Below are 21,937 nucleotides of genomic sequence, written 5' to 3'. Positions count from 1 at the left end.
TATAATAATAAAATGTGTAGTTTATTAAATTAGAATGTTAAGTTAATGATTTAAGTGTATATTCTGATCTGAAAAGCCTAAATGTCAACAAAATTATTAATAGAAAAGTATGGAATTCTCTAGATCACCGGAGATGACCTTGTTTGCGAAATGGTTTGTTCCAGAAAATTCAGACATGTATTTAATAGAACAAATGGAACATGATTTCTTACCAGATGGTTCTGGAACATCAAAAAAGATATAAATACCCGGTGATTTGGATTCAGAATTGCAATTTGGTCAGTCAGTCAGTCAGAAAGTTTTTATTTAGTAAGAAGGTCCATTAAGTTAGTCAGTCAGAAAGTTTAGTAAGAAAGTCCATTCAGTTATGAGTTTTTTAGTATGAAAATTAGTTAGAGGCAGTCAATCAGTTACAATTGTTCAATATAGTGAGTTAAATCAATATTAAGAAACAGTATAAAGAAAATAATATTGAAGATTAAAAATTATGTTATGTATAAATGATAATTGGATAATGGAAGAAGTATTAATTGAATATTAAAATTAAATAATATATTTGGTGATTGGATATTGGTATATAGAAAAGAAGAATAAATATAAATGCTGTTTGCTGGTTTGCTTGGTGGTTTATAAATGCTGTGAAGAAAAATATCTTAAATTGGTGGAAGCTGATAATTGGAAAAAGTAATTTCATAAAAACAAGGATAACCGAAGCTGAGAAGAAGACATTTGAGTAGTGATTATAATCTATATAGTGGAAAACAGTTCATTTAGGCATTCAGTGACAGAAAGGTACAAAAATTTTGTTAATATAATTTAGTTAGTGTCATAACAATTTCAATTTTGAAGATAGTTTGTTTAAATTTTACATTGTCTATAGAATTTAATTAGTTTCATAAAAATTTCAATTTAAAGATAGTTTATTTTAAATTTACATTAGCTAGTTTAGATATATATGTGTGTTTCATAGTAGATCTAATAAAGATAATTTAAAAAAGTACTTACAAACTAATTCTTTGAGAACCGCGATAAAAACCCTATATTATTAAAAATACTCATTGCTCATCATTCAAACAAACAATACATCATAACAATATATATATATATATATATATATATATATATATATATATATATATATATATATATATATATATATATCTATATATCTATATATAAGAAATACAGGATATTCGTGACTGTCGATATAAATAAAACCACCAGTTGATTAGGGCTGCCAGTCAGAAGGTTGGCCGAGATGTTAAAGAAACACTCTTTTGACTTTTTATCAATCTTTCGGAATTGTTTTATTCCTTTTTCAAGACACTGTAATATAGATAAAAAAATGTGTAAATGTTTACAAAATATCACAATTTGTCAGTGCAACTTACTAGTCGTTGAGATTATTTAAAATAAACTTTTAAAATATTATTATTATTTAAAATAAACATATTTTATCTGGATAAACAGTATTGAAACAGGTATATTTTGTCTAATTTATGTTAAAAAGGAATATCAGCATTCCAATCTATTGATTTTTTTATTTAATCCCTTGGCCATTAATGGGTTGCTATGTATACCACTAAATCCATCACAGTGTAAACAGAAAAAACTCTAAAAGATAATAGACTTGGAAGATTCAAATCCCGTCGTAACCTATCTATTTACTCACCTAAAAACCCGCCGTAAAAAGGTCTTGCGTGTGTTTTTCGTCAAACTTGTCTTCATCATGATTTAATTAATACGAAATCATATAACGAGATTGTTGTGGAAGTTTCGCAATAAGCTCGTTGAAGTTTTCCATTTACTAATGAACTCCCGACAAGGAAGTTTTAAATTCGGTTTTTAAAAATAAATTTTCGCCAACTTTTCCGAACTTCATTAGGTAGTCATTAATATCCTTCGAAAATGTGTACAATATTTTTTCGAGGGTAATATAAAACGAAGAGGAATTGAAATGGATTTTTAAATAATAACATGCAATACAGGGTATTGTTTTATTTACAGACATAATTGTTTATTTTATTATGTGTAACTGTTTTGGTTTGAACTGCCCCTAGAAACTTCAACACTGCCAATGTTCCACTATGCAACATAAAAAGTAAAAAAAATATAAAACATAAATATTTATAAAAATACTAGAAACAAAATTATTCTATCAGCGACTCTAAAACTTCATTTTTTTTTTTCATTGCTTTTCCAATGCTTGGTCAGACTTCGATCGAAGCGGCCTACACTGGCAAATTTAAATTTAATTGATTTTAAATGTGTTGTTAAAAAAATAATTGAGACTGTTTTTTTTTAACATTCAATTAAGTTTTAACGATAGATTTTCTTTTATTAATTATTTAATTTCATATCTAAAACTAACACAATATTAATCATTCCTAAGGCATCTTTCACACAATACGGCTTTCACATAATACACTCGCGATCATAAAATCCGGGCCACCTTGAAAATCACCGATATTTCATTTTTAACGAGCTTTATCGTAAATAATAATAACAAAAATACAAACTAATGCATGTTTCTGAGAATTGTTGTCGGCTTAGCGGTTTCCTTTGCAACAAAGAATTTCAATAGTGCCGATTTCGCGGAAAAGTGCACACTTCCCAAAATGAACGGTACCTGTAACTGCCGCTTGTTTTAAATGTCTCATTTGTGCTTCGACTTTCTGTTCAAACGCAACGAACAAACGTTTATTATTGCCACCATTAGTGTTTATTAGTGCCATTATTAGTGTTTATTATTGTTTATTTTTTGCCAAAAATACCCTTGGCTGTTGTAGAAACGGTACAAATTGTTGCGTTTGTGAAAGACGGTCACACTCAACGTCAAGTCGCAATAACTTGGCGTATGCCTTTCTACGGTTCAACGAGTGCTTCAACGCTTTCAGGAGAAGAGTTTGCTATCCAGACGACCTGGCTCTGGTCGAAAAAGAATGACCACGGTACGAGATAACCGTTTTCTTGTGTTTCAGGCTTTACGAAACCGGACCTCAACTGCGATTATGCATCGAAATCGTCTACAGGAAGTACGAAATCGCAATGTTAGCATTGCAACAGTCAGGAGAAGATTCCGTTCTTTTGGAGTATCTTCTCGGTTAATGGCTACAGGACCGCCACTTCGCTTGGCGCATCGAGTTGCACGATTAGCTTTTGCTCGACAATACGCACAATGTGGAATTAACGATTGGAGCAAAGAGTTATTCTCAGATGAATCCCGTTTCTGCCTAACTGGATCAGATGGACGTGTAAGAGTTTGGAGGAGAACCGGTGAATGATTTTCACAAGCTGGCATTGTTCCAAGAATGCGATTTGGTGGAGGCTCGGTCATGGCTTTAGGAGGTGTATCTTCCGACTTCCGCACAGAATTACCCTTCATCGAAAATGGGTCCTTAACTGCACAAAGAGACATTATGAAGATTCTGGAAGAACATGTTATGCATACCATCGCAAGGCTTGGAGAAAACGTCGTTTTTATGCAGAACAACGTGCGAACGCACGTTGCCACGATCAGTATGCAATACTTGGACGAGGTTGGAATTACGAGGTTACCCTGGCCAGCTAGGTCTCCGGACCTGAATCCCATCGAACATATCTGGGACGATTTGAAAAAACGTATTCAACCCCTAACAACGCACAGGAGCTTAAGGATCTGTTAGTGAGAGGTTGGAATAACATACCACAACCATGTAATCCAGAGAAAAATTGAGAGTATGCCCCGTCGTCTGCAAGAGGTCATTAGAGCAAGTGGAGGCAATACACGATATTAGTCATTGAAATTTCACTGACATTTTACTACGTTCTGTATTTTCCATTTTTTTCGTATGCCTGTTTTATCAACAATTTGCTTTGTTTTCTGCTTTTTCAATGAAAACAATAAAAAACCGTTTTTTTTTTCTTTCAAAACAAACATTGATGACAATAAAAAATACGTTAGCCTAAAAAAAAGGTTATTACTGCAACAGAGGCAAAAATATTCCAGACACTTGAAATTTTCAAGGTGACCCGGATTTTATGATCGCGAGTGTACTTTGGTCGTTACGGCAAGAGGTCGTACAGCAGTTTGTCACGTTATGGCAGTGTTCATCTTTTTGTCGCAGAGAGCACAGGGCGTAGAATGAATCGGGCAAACATTTTGGCCCTATGCTTAATTTGTCGCCGTAAAAAAAGACAGAGACGTAATCGACTATATTGTGTGCATCCTTTTGGAGGACACATTTAAATATTGAAAAAGGTATATTTAACTATCGCTTGTGTCGAGCTCGATGGTAGGTACGTTGAATGCGCTTTTCGCATCGCCAGTAACAAATAACGCATATTTATAGACATCTAGATGTAGATTCCGTTGTTGCTGTAGACATTATTAAAGCTTGCACCGTATTACATAATTATGTACGTGACAGGGATGATTTTCTGGTCGAGGATACTTTTATACAGTAACGGGTCTGGATGATTTACCGCAAGAAAATGTAATACGAGAGGGTATATCGGCAAATAATATTAGGAAGATGTTTTGTACATATTTTGTATCTGGTGTTGGAAGCTTGCCATGGCAAATTTCAAAAATATAAGTAATTACAATTTGTTAATGGTTAAAATGTATAATAAACAAGTTAAATATTGGACTGTTATAATGTTGACTTAATCACAAAGCTGGATAATTTTGAGATGTGGATTTTTAGGAGAATTTTGAAAATACCAGGCACCGATCATATTACGAACGAAATGATGTTGCACAGAATGGAAAGAGACAGAGAACGTTTGACCACCATTAAAAGGAAAAAGACAGCATATTTCGGGCACATATTTAGGAAATTATAAGTACGAGTTGCTACAGCTGATTATGAAGGGTAAAATCGAAGGAAAAAGGTATAATAAAAGCAGAAGATATAGACAAATTTGCAAAGGTTATAGACAATCATACATAATGAAGGTATTAGATTTTTATTTCGATGCAGGGTAGCGGCAAGCCGCTTATACGTATTTCAACCTCTTTAGGTCTCATCAGAGCGGCATATGCCACTGCTCTGAATCGAAACAAAATCTGTCCCGTCGTAGGACAATGATTATACCAGAAACTGAAGTTACTACGAATTTTGACCTTGATGAACGGCAGGTGGAATGCATACTTTAAATTCCCTTGCCGACTAATTCATCAATCTGTTTGCTTTGCAAGTTGTAGAAAGCACAGTGATAAAGATTTAAATTCAGTTTCGCCAGGTAGGAAATCTTATGATTTCTCTTGTTGTTATTAGATGGCGTTATTACGTCTTTAAATAATTCTTTCGATAATTATTGTCCTACGACGGGATAGATTTTGTTTCGATTCAGAACAGTGGCATATACCGCTCTGATAAGACCTAAAGAGGTTGAAATACGTATAAGCGGCTTGCCGCTGCCCTGCATCGAAATAAAAATCTAATACCGTCATTATGTTTAACTTCTTTACTCTGTTTGGGGTACCAGAAACTGAATTCACTACGAATTTTGACCATGATGAACGGCAGGTGGAATGCATATTTTAGATTCCCTTGCCGACTAATCCATCAATTTGTTTGCTTTGCAAGTTGTAGAAAGCACAGTGGTAAAGATTTGAATTCAGTTTCGCCAGGTAGGAAATCTTATGATTTCTCTTGTTGTTATAGGCAATCTTTATTAGTAAAGTCGACACTAGAAAAAGAAAAAGTGCCTTTCGTGTTAATATGGGATTGTCGAATTACTTTTTATAGTGCAAGGTTAAATAAAAGACAGAATCACCCTATTCGGTCTTAGTCCATTTTTTCAATTGAGGGATCTTAAAAAATCGTTCTGGATTCTGACCATGCTTACTACTACTGTGAGTGAAATTTCAATTACTTAAACAAAATAAGTGGTATTTGGAATTCCAATTATCAGTTGTGTCATAAAATCAGTACTATCAATATTTTTAATGCAGAGAAAGAAAAACCTTTTAGTTACTTTCTAGACATTTTATACATTTAATTTTTACTAATAATTTAGTACAGAATCGTATTTAATTTTCTAAAGTGATGCTCTCCGCGAGAGACCTCAATTTTTTTCACTAAATCCCAGCAATGCCATTACTGATGCGTCCAGGGTATATTTTGGACGTCAGCAACGCTTTGCATTTCAATAAAGCCCTACTTATGCAGCATTGTAGCAGTAAAAACGTGCCGGACATTTTGAGATAGATTTCATGAAGAATTTCTAACCCCGAGCTCGTTAAGAGCGTCCAAACTGAAATAATTTCACCTCGGAATATAGTTATGGCGTTTAAGTATTCAGTGGAGGAAAGTTTAGAGTTGTTATATTGTTAGACGTGAATTCCAGTCTTCGGAATAGTTTTTTATCGAATTAGTTTCATATTGTACAAAAAATTAAATTATAGTAAATATTATTTATTCCCATTTAAAAAAAATTAAAAACGAATCTTGTTCATTCGATATTATCATCCGTATGGAGATTGCACGAGCGTTCCTTGTATCGGGAACAGGGATAGTTTCTGAACAAGTCTTTTGTGATAAAAAATACTTGTTTGTTTTAGTTTTTTACACACTCTCGACTAAAGGTAATGTCACCATTTGGCAATACTCCATTCTATTGTTAACAATTCCTTCTCTGTCGTAAGGATGATTGATTTTTGCTTTGTTGGGCGTTGTACTGGTATATGCTACCGATTCGTCATTACCGTTTAATAACGTTGCTCACTCGAATTTTACATCCTTTCTCGACAGTCCGTTTAGTGGTGCCGATATTTCTGAAAAATGATTGTTGTGCTTTCTGTAATAATTTGCAAATGCTAATCTTTGCTTCCTTTACGTTCTGTGGTGTAGGATATTGTGCCATTTCGATGATCTTCTCAGGATCAGGATCTGGTGCTACACCTCGAAATTTTCTTTGATAAATTCTATATATATAACACTTTTTTTCGACAAACTCTGGCTGAAAGAACCACAAAATATACTGCTTAAAAATGAATAATTCCGTTATTTAAATATTGTGACAATGATTCCGACCCATTTATTTATTCTACGAAAATGTACTTATTAAGTACTTAGCCATTACCGGAAATATAAAATTGTTTGTAAATTTGTATTCAGGTCAACCGAAGGAATTTCTCTTAATTATTTTTAAATGTTGTAAACAAAGACATCATATTTTTGATAACATTTCACAAAAATATTTAATGAAAATGATTTGAAATAATTTTTACTTCTTTTTGTGTATATCAATAATTAGTGTTCATTGACGAACCCACAAAACAAAATGTCTACTTATTTTCGTAACTGAAAAATATTTTATTTTGCCAGTCCTAAGTTTAGAAAAAGATGAACGCAAGTATTTTTTAATAGTATATTGCGAGATTGTTTACTGCTAAAAACCATTGTTTCGTTCAATTTGTAAAAACATTTAAACAAACTAATAATTCAAAATTCAACACTGCTTCGGTAATTTTATTTGAATCTTGGATAAAGGTTAGTACAACTCTATAATGTCTCTCTAGAAGTCTGTGTTACAATAGGTACCAATAGCGGATTATCACCAGGTTGGTCTTTAAAATTTCGCATAGATCTTGTCCCTCACTATAGTTTTCGTGGACATACAAACAGAAATTATTGTGTTTGCCGTCACCTATTGTAGAGTTATTCTTTTTCCCGCGCAGTATGAGAAGTTATAGTCTTCGTGGTTACGTATTGGAGGGCTCAAAAGCCAATCAGTGTGAGTCACTTTTCACTAAAAATTGAGTTACTTTTAAAGATTCCTTTTTACAGTTAAATGCTTGAAACTAAAACCAATACCTGACGGTACTTTCTTAAGCGTCAGAAATAAACTGAAAAATGATCGGAAGTCAATTAGTGTAATCCATCTCGGCGTGTCGCAGTGGGATCTCAGTTTTATTTCACGCTTTTTATCGGTAATAGTTAGTGAAAATGAAAGCACAGTTGATTTACTATTAAAACTAGAAGAAAATGATTCTTACTCGAATAGTGCATCAGAATATGTGCTTAACAGGGGAAATAATTCATCTGATTCAAGTAAGTAACTGTTAACCAAAAAGTCAGAAATATCATTTCTTAGGAAAATGTGTTTTAGGCTTTTTCTGTTAACAATAGATTAAATTTTAAAATTATTACTAAAGATAAACACAAAACAGTCTTTTTTATGATTATTGTGACTAAATTACATCATATTCAAAGAAAAAAAAAGTGTTTTTGACTTACACCCTTTGACCACTGAAATTTGTTTCAGATGTTTTCAATTTATCTGCAGATGGTCTACGGACAGACAATAATGTGATTGAAAATAAGAGGGGCATTATGGTACAATCTCCAAAAAGAAGAAGAAAGCGCAAAAGGAATCCAACAAAATCGACACGGACAGTCAACGTAATTCGACGGTATAGTGTCAAAGCTTATATGAATAGAAACCGGAAGAATATGCCTCACAAATCGTTTTAAAACGTTGATTGTAAATGTAAAAGTCTTTGTTTTTCCAATATAACACTCGAAGAACAACTCATTTTTGACTCAATTTACAAGTTAGCTGACAACACAAAGTAGAACATTTATCTTCGTGGACTGATTTATAATAGCTCTGTTCAAAAACGTCGCATCAGAAATGCATCAAGAGTGCCAAGATTAAAATTAATAAAGTATTACTTAACTACTACAGTCATGTCCAATCGTGTGCGAAGGAAATTTTTTAAATACCTTTCAAGTAAGTGAGGGGCGTATCTATAAACTGTCTTGTAGTACGAGGCCAGCTTTTTGCATAGACAAAAGAGATCATACAGAACCAACCAATAAATAGACGTCACGAAAGTCAAGGAACACATGAAATAGCTTCCTTGCTATAAGAGCCATTATACACTTTGTGATGCTCCAGATAGAAAATATTTAAATCCAGATTTAAATATTAGAAAGATGTATCAACTTTATAAAGAGAAATACGAACAGAAAGGTTTAGAATCAGTCAAAGAAAAAATGTACTATTATGTTTTATTTTCAAATTTTAATCTTCACTTCAAACCTTCATCTAAAGGTACCTGTCAGTTATGCGATTCTGTGAAAAATACCATCAGATTTTAGAATAACGACAACGATATACAGAAAGCAAAAACCGATAAATAAATTTCCCTCAAAATAGCCAGACTTGCGAAAAATTAGCTTAACAAAGATAAAAATTTAGCTAATTAAAACATGTATGCTCCTACATTCTATCTACAAAAAGTTTTATCTTTTCCCAAACTAAGCACATCTGTTGCTTATTATAAGATGAACTTATATGTTTACAATTTGGGAATTCATAGTTTCAACGACAATAAGGGGTACATGTTTATGTGGGACGAAACAGAGGGATCTCGAGAAGAGGTTCACAAGAAGTTGCCCCCTGCCTGGCAAAACATTTAAAAATGAATGCAAGAAATTGTGATATCATTTTGTATTCGAAGTGTTGTACAGACCAAAACCGAAATATTAAACTAAGTCTATCATTGATCAAACTCGTACAAGACCATGAAATAAACGCAACTTCAATCAACCAAAATGTTTTACCTCAGGTCATAGCTATCTTCCAAATGGTGCAAATTTTGCGGTTATTGAGTCAGAGGCAAAGAAAAAAGAGTTTACTTATGGTCCTGCAGATTGGATCAATTTAGTTACTATTGATAAGAAGACTAATTCATTTTAATTAATTGAAATGAAACATGAAAAATTTATTTCGGCAAGAATGTTGGAAAACAGCATCATTAATAGAAAAATCAATAATATAGGGGGAAAAGTTAATTGGTTGAATATAAAACAGATATTCCAAAAATTAACCGGAATCTATTTTCTACAAAGAAATACTGCAAGAAGATTTTCCATTTTTCGAGATCAATATTGCAAAAAAGTCCGGAAAGGGAAGACCACCTAAGTTTTTAATATTGTTCAGGAGCAAATCTACCCAAATCGCAGACCTGCAACGCACTACCAAAAATTTTATAAACACTTGCCAGTAATACTATAGCATAAAGGAATGGATAGTAATGAGATTGCTTATAGTCTTGCCCAAGAATGAGTTGATATTTCTTTTATAGGGCCAGATATATTCTGCGGTGTACCTAACACTGGCATAGTGGAAGATGTCCGAAAATGGAAAAAGGAACTTAATATACCATACTGAGAAAACATTTCAAGCAAAACGCAACCAAAAAAGTTATTAGAACCTTCTGATCGCAAAATAAAAATAGTCTCAGAACTTCAGAAAAATGGGCAAAGTGGACAGAACAAGAGGAAGATTCTACGAAAATGCAGAGAAAACGGTCAAACGTATTGTTCGCAACTCTTCAACTGCAGGGCAATTGTTCGCCGACGCCATAAGTATCTGGAACTTTTTAGAATCTAACCAGGTAACAAATGTCTCTTCTAAAGCGATAATAGGTTTTCTTAGGATTCTCCTAGATCTACTGGACTGGACATTGATACAGAGTAAGCACAAAAGATCTTTCAGGTCGCAGTGTTGAGCAGGCTACGGGTCGAGTCCAAAAGACGCCTTTGAAATCTGCAGAAGTTAAGCCCTGCATTTAATTATTACAAACAAATAAGGCTTTTTAAACATAGTTTTAAAAGAAGAGTAACAGCTACACAATGTTGCATTAACAAATGATGATCACCTTTGGTTGTTAACGAAATAAAAATAAATCTTTCAAATAGGATTAGATTCAAGTTAATATTTTTGAGTTAATTGCGATTTAATCTTGACTGTAAGTCTCATCTAAATATGAACTGCAAGCTCAAACCACACACAACTAGAAAAACATATCAGCTAAGACAAAACAGCTAGAATAAATAATGCAGAAGAATTCCAAATGAAAATGATAAACAAAGAAAACAACAAATATTAGGTCGAGCACCCACGAAGCAACTGTTTTAAAATAACGGTTGAAAACTAGTGAGAAACTGGTCTCAGGTGGATCGCCTCGTAGGCAAATCCTCGTGCATTTACACTGCCGACATTGCGAGTGCAGTCGGTTTCAGATCGTAGTTTTAAAACAGTTTCTTCGTGGGCGATCGACCTTAGAAGACGCGTAAAACCCACAAGAACAAACATTGGAGTCAGGGGAAACCTTAGAATTAGTGGAAAAAAGAAGAGTTGTGCTACAACATACCACAAAAACAGGAAGCAATACTCAAGAAACAACGGAGCTAATCAGGAAAATAAAATGTATGTACACCAGACATAAAAACAACCATAGAAATAGCGTGTGTCAAGAATTGGAGCAACATGCAAACCGTCATGAAAGTCATGAACTATTTAAAAAAGTTTGGCCCGAGAGTTCAAGCCACAACTTCAAGCCATTCAAGACCATACATACCTGGTAAAATTACTGCTCAGAATTATACAAAGACACTTCAAAAGATACATCAGTCTGAGAACACAAGAAACATGCACTCAGAGAAGAAATAAAGAACCCCAAATCCCATTGATGGCATACCAGCGGAGACTCAGCAATGGGAGAAATTGGCGTAGATGTAATACTGGATATGTGCAACATAATATGGATCACAGGTGAATGACCTGATGAGTGATGCGAATAGACTAAACCTCGAGCTTAAACTTCAGTGATCGGCCCAACTTGAGTCTAACGATGACAGTGACGATTCGGATAATTAGATAGACTAATTGTTTTCCGTTATTTTATTTTTTAGTTCAGTAGACACCTAGCAGAAGCCATTTTTCCTTGTTTAAATGTATTAAAAAAGAAAAACGCTTTTTATTTTTATTTAGTTTTCTTATATTTAAGTTTATCGGTATGTTAAATTTCAATAAAAATCATGATTAGTACTTATATGGGAGTCGTTGTTTTATTACAAGTTTTAACAGAAGTCAATTTTCTTAGTTTCCATATTTAGTGACATACTGATTGGCTTCTAAGGCCTCCAATTTAGAAATATATTTTTTCGCCGAGCATTATTAGGCAGAGCAATATAACAGTCTTTGAGGGCACAGAATTATGTGATTATGTTCGCTGATACTTATGGAAAAGTAATTCTTTTCGCCGGAAGCTTTTTAGTAATAACAGTTTTCGTTGAACCACAAACAAAAATGGCTAATTTCACTAGTAAAAGGGTAAATCTTTTCGCTGGCGCTTTATTACGGGTCATAGTTTTCCCTGGCATACAATTATAAATAATATTCTTCGTCGCATTTATTGAAAATTATACTATTCGCCGCGTTTTTTGGACTTCTACTCTTAAGTTTTTACTCTTCTATTCGTAAGTACCAGCGTTTAGTATTGATCTACTGCACTATAGGTCACTACGTAAGCGTCAAAATTTTTAGTTCCTCGAAGTTTTTTTTTTCTAATCTATACCGCCTAATTTCAGAAAGATACTCATTTCTCCAAATATAGAATCTTTTAATATGAATTACCCCTAGTATTTGTCTATCTTACGATATTTAAGACAACAAAAAATCAAACTCAGACCAAATAGAATATTCCACTTTTAAAAGGGCGCCACATTTTTTCAGGCGATTTTAAGTGGACCGTGACATTTTCAAAATATGTCTAGTTTTTCTTTTATTAACCCAATAACTAAGAAAGAGTTTTCGTAGATGGAAACATAACAACGTTAATTCACTTGGTAGTTATTTTTATCCAGAAAAACGACATCGGCAAATATCGCACCCTTGTTTATACAACAAAAATGTCGTATCGTTCGGAGATATTAGTCTTTTTAACGACCACCATTGGATCGATTTCAATATGATGAATGTGTACGTTTTGAGTTATAACTTCTGATTAAATGAAATATCTGGTAAATAGATCGGACCTGGCTACTAGACCGTAACTACAGTAAATTGAGTTATTAAAACAACGAAACGAAACGCCAAGTTTGAATTAGACATTTTTTTATTTATTCATGCACATTAAGTCATCATCATCATTGGCTCTACTACCCGTAGTAGGTCTTGGCCTGCTCCTGGATCAGCTTGCATTCATTCCTATTCTACGCCTTGGTTTTTCAATTTCGTGCATCTTAATTCAATTTACTTCACCTGGTCCTTAAATCGTGCTCTGGTCTGCCTCTCCTTCTCATTCCATCCGTTCTTTGGTTATAAATGTGTTTCGGCGGCTCCATCTCGTACGTTCTCTTCATGTGGCCTAGCCACTGCAGCCTGTTTATGTTGATGGATCTAGTAATATTAGGTTCACTATATAGGGGTTAAAACCAAGATTATAGCGCCTACGACTTAATTCATTTTCTTGCACGCCTTTATAAACATAAAGAAAATAACATAAACCTTATTTTCCTACTACTCCAGTCGTCAAAGACGAAAATGCCACTGAACCTCTAAAAATCATAAGAATAAGCTGAATTTTGCCGAAAATGTCAATTTTGGGACGCTTAAAAAGATGCAAATAAGTTTACCACTTTTACCCCCGGGCTTTACCCTAAAACCTTCTACGTAGAAGGGGAAAGCGAAAAAAAAAACATATTTACCAAGAATCTATACGGCATAGAAAAAGTACAGCCTGTGTCTTTTCGGAGTTTATAGCGATTTTCCATTTTAAACTCCATTCTTCTATGTCATCTAGCGCTATTTGTAGGTTGTTTACCGCTATGTCTACATTTCTGTGTTTGGCCGCTACCGCTGTGTCGTCAGCATAAAGGCTTAGTAATATACCTGGTGTTCTAGGTACATCTGCTGTGTATATCGTGTATAGTAGAGGTGACAGTACCGCTCCCTGTGGCACTCCAGCCTCCGGGTTCCCAAGTTCAGATAGGACTTGTTCTATTCGAACTCTGAAATTACGATTGCTTAAGTACGAAGAGATTAGTCTTGTCATTGCTCCGCTGTAGCCGTATTTTCTCATTTTGTAGATTAGTCCCTTATGCTAGACTCTGTCGAAAGCTTTGCTTACATCTAGGAAGGCAGTTCCTGTGTATTGTTTATCATTAAATCCAGCTGCTATGTACTCTGTTAATCTGAGTACTTGTAGCTCACTGGAGTGTTCTGATCTAAAACCGAATTGGGCTTCGGGTATTATATCTAGTCTATCTGTTTCAGCTTGTAGTCTGCTGAGTATTACTCTCTCTACAAGTTTGCCAAAATTGTCTTCTTAGAGGCATTTTGCGCGACGTGCGATCATTTGTAATGCAAAAGTTGAAATTCTGCGTTCTTAGTAATATTTCAAATGCCTCATATATGTTGCCAAAAATCAACATCGAATTTTCATGTTATAGATTTTGAATACTGTTCTCCAAAAATGGAAATTTTAATACGACTGGTCAATGAAAGTAATAAATTTTATTCATCTCAGAAGAATCGTAAAAAATGGCAAAAATCGCGCTTTTAAATAAAAAGTTTATTTATTGAATAGAATAGAAATAGAAACTGACTTGCGGCAAAATACAAAAAATGCATACGAAAGCTACACTCTTCACCTATAAAACGCATTTTTGATTTTTGTTCATAGGACACTGATTAAAAGATATCGATTTTTTACCGTCGAACTGATATCACTTTTATTGAGCATTCATTTCGCGCGCGGAACTGACATTCAAAATCGCCGGTCGTCGCTTGAAGCGATGGTTCTGAGAGAACGGTTCATTCTAAGCAATAAGTGTTTATTACCATTTTTGTTCAAAATTATCTCAGCTACATCTTTTATTTAAAACATTTTTTCCACGGTGTTCAGATTTTTGATAAATCGAAATCGATTTTTTTTGGTTTTTACTCCCCTACAAGGGGGGTTTGAGGGGGAAGCCGGGGGGTTAAAGTGGTAATCTTTTTGCATCGTTTTTGGGGTCTCAAAATTGATATTCTGCGCAAAATTTAGCTTGTTCTTACGATTTTTAGGAGTCAAATCTCTGACGACTGAACTATACATAATATTGTTTAATACATTTTATTAAACTTACATGTTTTCTGCAACAACCAAGTCATCTCTTTTGATGTTTCCCGTCCACGTTTTTTTTTTGTTTAAGGGTATTCTCAAATCTTCCACTGGACCTGTAATAAAAAGCATTACCTAGTATGACGATATGATTTATATTATACATAAATTATTATAATTTCCTTATTTATTTTATATAGTACAATATTTTGTTTGGTTTATTTTCTGTTCTGATATATTCGTAAATATTCGTTCGTCATTATTGATGTAATAGCTGATAATTAAATGTAGTCCACTGATCACTGTTCAGTGACCAACTGAAATATATTTTGGCTTCTTAAACAAAATAATAAAGATGATACAGTAGGCAGTACAGTAGACTAGCGCGAAGCTTCATACTATGTTTTCTGTATTTTTTTTTATTGGTACTCCATCTTGCTTATTTAAAGTACGCCGTAGCGTGTTGAAATCAAACTTTAAAAAACGCGCGTGTTTTAAAGTTACCATGACAACATCAACAGTTTTAAATTTATCTGTAGTTTCGAAAGTTCAGAAATCTTATGATTTCTCTTGTTAATATTAGATGGCGTTGTTACGTCTATAAATAATTATTTCGATAATTATTGTCCTAAGATGGGATAGATTTTGTTTCGATTCAGAGCAGTGGCATATGCCGCTCTCATAAGACCTAAAGAGGTTGAAATACGTATAAGCGGCTTGCCGCCACCCTGCATCGAAATAAAAATCTAATATCGTCATTATGTTTTATTTCTTTACTCTGTTTGGAGTACCAGAAACTAAATTCACTACGAATTTTGACCATGATAAACGGCTTGTGGAATGCATATTTTAGATTCTTTTGCCGACCAATTCATCAATCTGTTTGCTTTGCAAGTTGTAGAAAGCACAGTGGTAAAGACTTGAATTCAGTTTCGCCAGGTAAGAAATCTTATGATTTCTCTTGTTGATATATATATATATATATATATATATATATATATATATATATATATATATATATATATATATATATATATATATATATATAGCCATTGTATGCGACCTTGTCATTTATCATATATTCGTCGAATGTCTGTCTTGTAAATTCTGCCTGTCATATCTTTCTAGATATTTTTATTTCTTCATATTGTTTCATTCAGGCAACCTGCAGCTCTGTTTGCGATATTTACTTGATCTTCCACTTCTGTTTAGAGCTTTCCGTAGTTAGATAATGTGATGCCAAGATATTTAAACTTCATCGCTTGTTCTATCTGACCTTCAAGCTCCAATTTACATCTGAGTAAATTTGTTGTTATAACCATGCATTTTATCTTTTTGGGAAATTAACATGTTAAATTTTCTGGTGGGTATATTAAATTGGTGCAGCATACGTTGTAAATCATCTTTACTTTGAGAGAGTAGCATTGCGCCGTCTGCATAGCAGATTATGTCAAGTTGTTTTTCTCCCATTTGGTATCGTTTTTTAGTTCTTACTTTCTTTAATATTTCATCCATAATCATAATGAACAATATGAAATTCCTCCCAGTCCTGTCTCATTGCCAGCTACAATAGGACCAGTTAGTTTATATATATATATATATATATATATATATATATATATATATATATATATATATATATATATATATATATTTAGGGATTCTACAGTATTCACTGCCTTCCCTCGCTCAACCGTTTCCATCTCTCTCTGTTGTTCCATTCTCCATCGTTTAGTCCTCTCTTACTCATGGCGTCGTCTACTTCGTTCCTCCAGGATTTCCGGGGTCATCCTCTTTTCCTCCTTCCTATGGGGCTCCATTCGGTTATTCTCTTTATCCATCTGCTGTCGCTAGTTCTTCTTACGTGTCCATACCACTTTAGTCTTTTTTGTTCTATATATGTTAGTATGTCTGTTTCTATTGATGTTCTTTGCTTTATTTCGTGATTACTTCTCCTATCCATTTTTGTTACTCTGCAGCATCTTCGCAGGCATTCCATCTCTGTTGCTACTATCTTACTGCTGTTTTTCTTGTTTATGATCCAATTTTTAGCCCCATATGTCATAATACTTCGCAGTAATGTTTTATAAATCTGCGTTTTTGTCTTCATATTAAGGTGTCTATCCCACCATACTGAGTTAAGTTGTCGGATTGCTGTTCTTGTTTGTCCTAATCTTTGTGTAATTTCTTCCTCTGTTGTTGCCTTTTTCGTGATTATCAACCCCAGGTATTTGAATTTATCCTTTTCTTTGATTGTTACGTTGTCATCAATCTGTAGATCTTCTATGTCTTCTTCACTTGTCGATAGGTACTCTATTTTCGCGAGGTTCATATCTAGGCCAGCCTTGGTATATTCTTCTTGTAGTTTCTTAATCATGCAGAGAGGTCGTCTTGGTCTTGTGCAATCACTGCTTGATCATCTGCAAAACTTAACGTATATAGGTATTCGTTCCGTACCAGTACTCCCATGCCTTCGCATTTTCTTTTCCATGTAGTCAAGGCTTTCTCTAAGTATATTTTGAATATGGTTGGAGATGTGGAATATGTTGGAGCTCCTGCAGGAGCTCTTTTGTTGTGGTAAAGTCTCCTATGATTCTTGTTCCCATTTTAATGGACACTTTATTTTCTTTATACAGAGCTTTTGTAGCTTCTATGAGTTCCGTCTGTATTTCTAATTTGTACATTGCCTCCCATAGTTCTGACCTTGGTACAGAGTCATACGCCTTTCTCAGGTTCACAAATGCCAAGTGTATATCTCTATTTTTTGTTTTTTCTTTTCCAACAGTTGTTCCAGTGTGTATATGTGGTCTATGCATGATCTTCCTGCCGTGAAGCCTGCCTGATCCTCCCCGATTTTGCCTTTTATCGCTTGCTCTATCTTTTCTCGCAGTATCTTCCTATTGATGATAATTCGCTTATTCCTCTGTAGTTTTCGCATCGTTTTCTATCTCCTTTCATAAATATAGATGTCATATATGCCAGTTAGTTTATCTTCCACTTTTACTTTTATTGTGTTGTGTTGGTAGATATTTTCGATCGTTTTGATTATTCCTAGGGGTATCTCTCTTGCGTACAATAAGTGGATAACGTCCTTTAATTTAACCTGGTCTAATGCCTTCGTAAGGTACACGAAACAAAGATATGCCGGTTTTTTGTATTCTAATGATTTCTCTCGCACTTGCCTCATTATAAATATAGCGTCGGTGCATGATTTTCCCGAAATAAAACCTTGTTGTTTTTCTGCTAGTGTTCTTTATTAAAGAGTCATAAAATTGGATGGAATAATAATAGACGATAAAACTTTTAGAAAAACTAGGATACATATTTCTAAAACTGTCATAAGACCGATACACAGAAGAAAAATTACGGTGCTTCGAACGGAAAGCGTTAAGAAAAATACATGTCCCAACAATTAATGAAAATGCACAAATACATCGAGTCAGAGAAATAGAGAACTTAAGAAAGTATACAAGCACACAAGATAATAGTTAAGTCTTAAGAGTTTTATTTAAAAATCCTTTATATGTATTATATATATATTTTTGTGATATTTAAAGTCTTGGTGCGCCAAGCAATAATTAGCTAATAAATTTTTTTTTATTAATTAAAATTATTTAAATGATATGATTATGACTCTATCACAATTTTTAATTCTTTTATCTCAGGGTTAAATTCGTGCTTCAATATCTATGCTATCACATGTGAAAGGTAAGGTCCAAAGAATACCGGAATAATAAAAAACACATATGATCTAACACTATATATTGAAATAAAAATAATGAAATAAATTCACACTCAAAAGTTTTCAATAAACAAATCTCATATAATGATTCTCAAAATTTTGTTCTACGTACGTGAACAATCAAAATTAATGGTACAAACAAAATTAATTGAAATCTCAAAATCCCAAACTATTCTAACTCTCCTAATCAAAATATTTATATCCTTTCTAAATTAAGTGTAAAAATTGTGTTATCAATAAAAGAAAAAACTGCAGAAAACAAAAATATCTCTCTCTGATGATGAGTGGTCCAAATCCTTGTTCCTTGTAGACTATATTATCTCCTCTCAACCGCTCCCTATGTAATCAGCAATCTTACAACAGATTGTTGCAAGTATATCGTCCTTAATGATCTCCTTCAAAAGCACAAATCATTCAAATTATGATAGCCTTTCTCCTCTCGATAAACTGAATCTCTCGTTGGCCCGAGTGAAAAATGACTCTTGGAATATCTTCTCTTTACGATAAACTGAATCTCTAGTTGGCCTGAACAGTGACTCTTGGAATATAAGTAGAAAAATATGACTTACAATATTTTGCTGCTTCAGCTGCTGTCAGATACACTAACTCCACAAAAACTCACTAACATTCAACACTACTGCTTGCTAATTCTCGGGAACCGCCAGAGAACAATCCCTGTTCGTCTTACAGACTTTGAAAACCAACTGATTATCTTTTCTCTCTCCTAAATCTAGCTAAACTTTCATTCCTACATACCTATCCCACCTTTTTCAATCTCCGCCAATCAAAACTCGTCACAATTTCCCCATTTTTTCATTTCGATAACAAACAAATTTTTACCTATAATTATAAAATTTCCTAAAACTTTTTGCAAATAATATTTTTCTATAATTCTTAAAAACTAACAAAAACCTCTTTCTAAAATCTCTTCTATTGTCTTTAATCACTGCATTAATGTATTTGGAAAAACCCGGTTCAATTGTCTTTGGATTTCACTTAAAATTATGCGGGTCACTCAAGTATAACAAAGAAATAATTTATGTATAGCTTAGTTTTTGTTTAGTACAGGTAATCCAAGAATTTAATAACTTTCCTTCTTCGAAATGTTTGTTGGTTATTATCCTACTTATCTGAATTATTTTAATGTTTTTTGAACTTTGAAATATTTTAATCAACCCAATATTGTTCTCGATTTTACATATCATAACAATATATATATATATATATATATATATATATATATATATATATATATATATATATATATATATATATATATATGTATATTATATATTAAAACGACCGTTTCGGGCTACATTACAGAACATTTTCGGACTAACAAGTCCATCATCAGTGCATTTACCAGGTCTACTTGAGTTAAGTCCTTAAAAAAATCCGTCAGATGGTACAAAATTTGTCATTTATTACAGCTTCAGGTCAATTTAAGTCTTAGGCTCAGTAATCCCCAAATTGATCCTCAAGTCTTACGTTGCCAATTATAGGGTATTTATTAAAAACTTATTAAGAAAGATGTAATAAATATTATATCATCTTAAGGGTCTTTGTCCCAAAATTAGTGGCTTGCCTTATGTACACCTGGTAAATGCACTGATGATGGACTTATTAGTCCGAAAGCTTTCTGTGATGTATCTCGAAAGGGTCTTTTTAATTATATACCTTTTATAAAGGATTTTTAAATAAAACGTTTGTGATTTATGGTATACATTCAACTACAGGAATTTTATTTTCCTTGTGGAATTTAAGTCCTGCTTAAGAAGGCAACTGAGACAAGAACTTGTCAATATTTATACTTTTCTGTATTGAAAAGTTCTGAATAAAAGCTGATGTACCCTTTTGTCATAAATATTTTGCTGTCCTGTATTTCTAAATCGTGTATGCAAAATGAACTACCATAGTTTGTCTCTTCTCTAGTTTTGATGCTCCTTACAACTTTTTGTTTTCTTTCTATACACAAATTGATAAGCATAATACTAGAAGCAGGATGTATACTTTTAATTAAAATTTAGCATTTAAAAAAGTATCGTATTATTAGTCACTACCATATATATCTGCGGCGTCCAAGCGGACAATTTTCCCAGAATCCAAACTCCGCTATTAAAACCAATTTTTCTGCCTGATGAATTTTCATTTTTTTTCCATTAAAGCCTCCGTCCTGAATTAATGGAAAAGGGATACACTTCTCGGATAGTTGTGGATATCTGGTGGATTATCTGTATACGATAGGATCTAATGATTGATGCTTTGTATTATTGATAGGAAAGCCGCCAACTTGCAATTACGTAAACCGTTTGAATGGAAGTAAAACCGCTTGAATCGGAGTAGGCGATTCGGGCAGTAATTTATCATATTAGAAAGTGGGGCATCCATCTTTCCAAGGGAAAGCCGCTTTAAAGAGAAATCCTTGACGAATGAACGAAAACAATTGATTAAATTGGTGTCTGAGTTTGACAAATGAACTGACTAGCGTTTAACAAATCACTTGACAACAAACTTAAAGTTTAAAACTCACTTGGATGAAAATAGTTGTAATTTCTGTAACAGCTACGATTTTTTGTATGTATACAGTGATAAGTGTCTTACCACCCGGCTTTTTAACGTAAGAGATAGAAAACACAGTTACCTTGTGAAATAAAAAGAGATAAAACTCGTAGAGGTGAGAAATAATCGGAGAAACCTATAATTTATATTACATTACATTATCACTAGCGATAGTCTCACACCTTTAGACGTTAGCTTCGAGCTAAATCACCTCGGTCATAATTATTATGAGTAACGTCGAATGTGTCACGTATTTCCATTTTTTTAATTTCGCATACAGTAAAAACTGATTGACCACAATAAAGCAAAAATGTGAATAAAATAATTTAATTAATAGTGATTATTTAATCTAAAGTTTTAAATTATTAACCAAGAATAATTTCTACTATGATTTGAGGAGTTTCATACACTCTTGTGACAGAATAATTATAAATCCTTCGTGAATTAGTGGTAAGAATTCGACATTGCGACACAGACATCGCAGACGATTAGAGTTCAAAACCCACATGTGATTTTCTTTTTTTTTTTTAATAATTTGAAATTATGCAAAGATCGCTTTGCTTTGAATCATTAAACATTTATGTCAGTCGTTACTAGTATTAGAAGTGTTTAAAGTTAAAACAAAAAATCTTATTGACAAAACAGTATCGTCGTACTTTCGAAAATAAAAGTAAAAATTCTTCAAAATTAAAAGAACTTTTAAAAAATGTTTAAATAAGTAAAAATTCTACAAAAATAAAAAAATA

At 33.2% G+C, this 21,937-nt stretch overlaps 1 protein-coding gene across 1 annotated transcript in view; it reads right to left on the bottom strand.

The window, feature by feature from the left end:
* Nucleotides 1–21,937, bottom strand: part of LOC140445955 (uncharacterized) — a 249,157-nt gene that overhangs the window by 83,315 nt on the left and 143,905 nt on the right. Inside the window, exon 4 of the mRNA XM_072538413.1 lies at nt 14,916–15,006. Coding sequence (XP_072394514.1) covers nt 14,916–15,006 — 91 coding nt within the window. The remainder of the gene's footprint in view (nt 1–14,915; nt 15,007–21,937) is intronic.

Source organism: Diabrotica undecimpunctata, chromosome 7 (genome assembly GCF_040954645.1).
Source record: "Diabrotica undecimpunctata isolate CICGRU chromosome 7, icDiaUnde3, whole genome shotgun sequence".
Taxonomy (NCBI): domain Eukaryota; kingdom Metazoa; phylum Arthropoda; class Insecta; order Coleoptera; family Chrysomelidae; genus Diabrotica; species Diabrotica undecimpunctata.
This window is presented reverse-complemented; position numbering and strand designations above follow the sequence as displayed.